The sequence below is a fragment of the Lolium rigidum genome, chromosome 4 (assembly GCF_022539505.1).
Source record: "Lolium rigidum isolate FL_2022 chromosome 4, APGP_CSIRO_Lrig_0.1, whole genome shotgun sequence".
NCBI lineage: Eukaryota > Viridiplantae > Streptophyta > Magnoliopsida > Poales > Poaceae > Lolium > Lolium rigidum.
In genome coordinates this window covers 91881493-91885459 of record NC_061511.1, presented here as the reverse complement: position 1 = coordinate 91885459, position 3967 = coordinate 91881493, and the positions used below count along the sequence as shown (strand labels likewise).

At 48.1% G+C, this 3967-nt stretch overlaps 1 protein-coding gene across 1 annotated transcript; it reads left to right on the top strand.

Annotated features, from left to right (window-relative positions):
• The first annotated feature begins 362 nt into the window (after positions 1–362).
• LOC124649584 (protein PLASTID TRANSCRIPTIONALLY ACTIVE 16, chloroplastic) lies at positions 363–3614 on the top strand. The gene is made up of 4 exons (XM_047189185.1): positions 363–1283; positions 1369–1437; positions 2227–2285; positions 2849–3614. The coding sequence occupies exons 1-4, from the start codon at positions 420–422 to the stop codon at positions 3333–3335; spliced, it is 1479 nt and encodes a 492-aa protein (XP_047045141.1). The 5' UTR covers positions 363–419; the 3' UTR covers positions 3336–3614.
• The last annotated feature ends 353 nt before the right edge of the window (positions 3615–3967 follow it).

Below are 3967 nucleotides of genomic sequence, written 5' to 3'. Positions count from 1 at the left end.
GCACTGTTTTAGTATATTTCATTAAGTTTGAATTGGATATAGGTTTGTGTCTGAAACTTGATAAAACATAAGGAAACTTGACTGCACGAAATGGTAAGCATGGAACGACCGAAACTTTACGGTTGTGCAAAGCAGGCAGCACCCGCCGACACGGGGACATCGCCGTCCGCATCCGAAGAAACAGGCGAGACGCCGATCCTGGGCATGGGTCCATGGAGATGGACGTGGCGCGAGCCCACGGCCGACGATTCCCCGCAAAGAGATAAACGGCAACCCACATGGCCTCTCCCGATAGGCTCCTCCGCCACCTCCCCCAATCCAGACATGCCATCCCACGCGCGCGCCATCCATCACCACCTCTTCCTCATCTCACGGTGCCCATGCCCACCACCTGTTCGACCACGTGACGCCAGCCCGCCATGGCGCCCGCGCTCACCTCCAACCCTCCTTCCTTCCGCCCCCTCTCCTCTCCTCTTCGCCGCCGCGCCCCAGCTTTCCTCTGCCGGGTCGGCGCCGGCAAGCCCGGAGCAGATGAGGAGACCAAGAAGAAGCCCTTCTTTGTCGACTTCACCGGCAAGTTTACGGAGGCCAAGGCACTGATACCGGCCTTCCCGTCGCCGGCAACCGGGTCGCTGTTTGCCGGTGGAAGAGGAAAGAAGGACGCGCAGACTGTGTTCGTCGCGGGCGCCACTGGGCAGACGGGTGTCCGCATTGCACAGACGCTGCTGCGGCAAGGCTTCGCCGTGCGCGCCGGTGTCCCGGACCTCGCGTCCGCACAGGAGCTGGCTCGGCTTGCCGCCGCGTACGGGCTCATATCCCCCGCGGAGGCGCGCAGGCTCAACGCAGTGGAGTCGGATTTCGATGACACTGAGGCGATCGCCAAGTCCATCGGCCCAGCGGCCAAGGTGGTGATCACGGTCGGTCTGGCCGAGAAAGGACCAGAGGGCGGAGTGGTCACTACCGACGATGCGCTCCGGGTAGTGCAGGCTGCAGACCTCGCAGGCGTGGCGCATGTCGTTGTCGTCTACGATGTGGGTGCTGCTGGCTTCGGTGGGGCATCCGCGAACAGTGTGCTTGATGGGTTCACATCGTTTTTCTCGAACCTGTTCTCGCGCGTGCAGACTATGTCGGTGAGCGAATTCTTGTCCAAGGTGGTGGAGACTGATGTGAACTACACCTTAGTCAAGGCATCACTCACCGACGACTACAACCCTGAGAGCTCATATGGCTTGGTCCTGGCCAAAGAGGATTCGTCGACGGCTTCCTCAACGGAAACTGGCAAGGTAGTTTACAGCTGTGATTATGCAATGCAGTCCACGTCACGGTTTCTGTCGTTGCATATATTCACAGATTTCTATGTTTTGGTAGGTGTCCAAGTTGCAGATTGCTTCTCTGGTGGCTGATGTTTTCTCCAACGTGGAAATTGCAGAGAACAAGGTACTACTAAAACTTGTGCATTTCGATGGCCATGCCTGTTATTTTGTTTCCCCAACAAAAACATTACCTCAATATAGGCAATTCAGTCAGTCCACAATTCTGCCCCAGTCCCATGAGAAATTCTATGTCTCTAACACAATCGGAAGGTTTCATGATTAATTTGAATAACATGGATTATTTGGAAAACATGTATACTTTATGTCCTCTATCGATGTACAAAAAAAGCCAACAGTCTGTTAATTGCTTACAGCAATTCAGACGGTAGTCTAGTATGCGAGATTCCTTACTTGCTCCGGACCATCTGGGACCCCAGAAGTTCCAGAACTATGTAGTGTGGTTCTTGGTTGGCGTGCCATAGAAGCAGAACGCTCAGCTTTATATGTTTGAATAAATAGACAATATGGAAACTTGCTATTCTGTTTTGTCCTGTAACTGTACGGCTCAGTAGTATGACAAGTTACAACTAACTATGGTGTCTATTTTAAGTACATATATGGTCAATGTTTTAGTATAAGGCTTGGGCTAAACTATGTTTCTACTTTCTGATGCTGAAGAAGTCGCGTCAAACTTTTGGTTGTAGTTCCTGTTTCTTTCTAACATCTGCCTTGTTGGTGGCGAATGTGCATCCCCCATGAAAACATATATTCTGATGTTTGTGTGTACCCATGAAATGCTATCAAATGGTTATGATGACAAAAAGGGACACGTCATGATTCAAATTTAATTTTACTTTCGGTGCTTATTAACTCCATTTTGACTTATGGGTCGAAAATATTTCTTGTTTTCCAGGTAGTGGAAGTTTCAACTAGCTCATCAGGAACATCCAAGCCAACAGTGGAGGCATTAACGTGAGTAGGCAAACCCGTCTTTTATCAGTTAATTATTTTTTGACTCCTTGGATATTGATTGTCTTTTATGTGGCTCTTTGGCAACCATGTTATAATTGGAACGATGAGTACAACATATTGCCATGTTGATATCTTTATTTGACTAATACGTAAATTGCTCTCATAGCACTAATTCAAACAGTTTGCAAAACCCACTCCTGGAACCCTGTTTGTTCCACCAGCACCTGATTAGTTCCTCGGTTATGCTCCATCTGCCGCAGATAGGTTGGCAAAGTGTAACGTGGGACCAATTTTACCAAATTAAAAGGATATAGGCACATAGTTAGAGCAAAACATTTCTTGCAATTTTGTCAAACCGCTGCTTTACTGTGTGCAGCAGCCCATCTCCCCTCTAAAATAACCAATGGTACTTACGTGGAAGTATCCTTTTGAATTGAAAGTCTGATCTGGCAAAACAGATCATCGCTTCTTTCACTCATTTCCAGCAGTTTAATTTTACAAAAGTATGAATTCCCTAAAGGCATGAAATTCAACATTCTGTACTGATACTTCATATTGTTCAGAGGTATTCCCGAGGACATTAGAAGAAAAGTGTACAAAGAAGCTGCTGCAAAAGCACAAGCAGAAGAGGAAGCCCTGGCATCACAGCAAGCTGTCGATGCAGAAGAACCCACGAGTAAGCTCAAAGCCGAAGGGACCTCAGAAGAGGCAGGCGCAAGTCCAATGAACGAGGCACAAGCCTCACTGGAGAACCTTCTGACCAGAGCCAAAGGCCTGAAGCTCAACACGGACTTCTCCTGGGACAAGTTCAGCACGCAGCTAGCAGCCGCAGGAGGTGCTGCACGGAACTCGGGCGAGGAGGAGTCAACAGCCCAGATCGCCACGGTCAGAGGCCGGGCCAGGGCTGAGAAACTGGCACCACAGAGGGCCGTCGTGAAGCCAGTGGCACAGAAGGTGAAGCAGGCGACGAAGCAGCCGGCTCCCAAGGAGGTGAGGCCTGTGTTTGGGGGACTCTTCAAGCAAGAGACCATCTTTGTGGACGAGGACTGATCATCGCAGGAAAGCATTTTTCTCTCTTTTCTTTCTTGTTTTGTGAAGGCCTTTGATGTAGTATACTGCAATTGCTGGGTTTTGGATATTCCGCCGTCCCTACTCCCTACCAAGCCTACATTGTTGACAGAGGGAAAGCAAGACTATATGTGAGTTCAGGTTGTCGACCTCTGGCAGGATCTCTTCTTCTTCAGACAGTAAATGTAGAACCGGTTACCGAAAAATATCAGAAAAGTCAGACCTTTACTGTCCAAGATAATTCAAACGAACTTTGAATTTGATTTTGTTTACGGATAGAACATAGTGGCTTACAACTAAAACAAGGCATATGATATGCCACGGTGCAATGGTTAGGACTAGGAGGAGTCGTTTCTTTTTACAGGTTATTAGACCATAGAAGCGCCATTTGCCGCGCCCATCCATCATTTTTTTATAGAAATGAGCATGGTAAAAACTTTAGTGTATAGATATATATAAGTTGAGTCGTTTTCGCGCATGAATTTTGAATATCATCAGAAAAAGGGAAATCAGATGTCGATATCGAAAATTGTGACATGAAAATAAATACAAATGGCAACCACACTTACAACATATGTACCAATGCAGCCTGGGAATTTATTTGGTCACCCAAT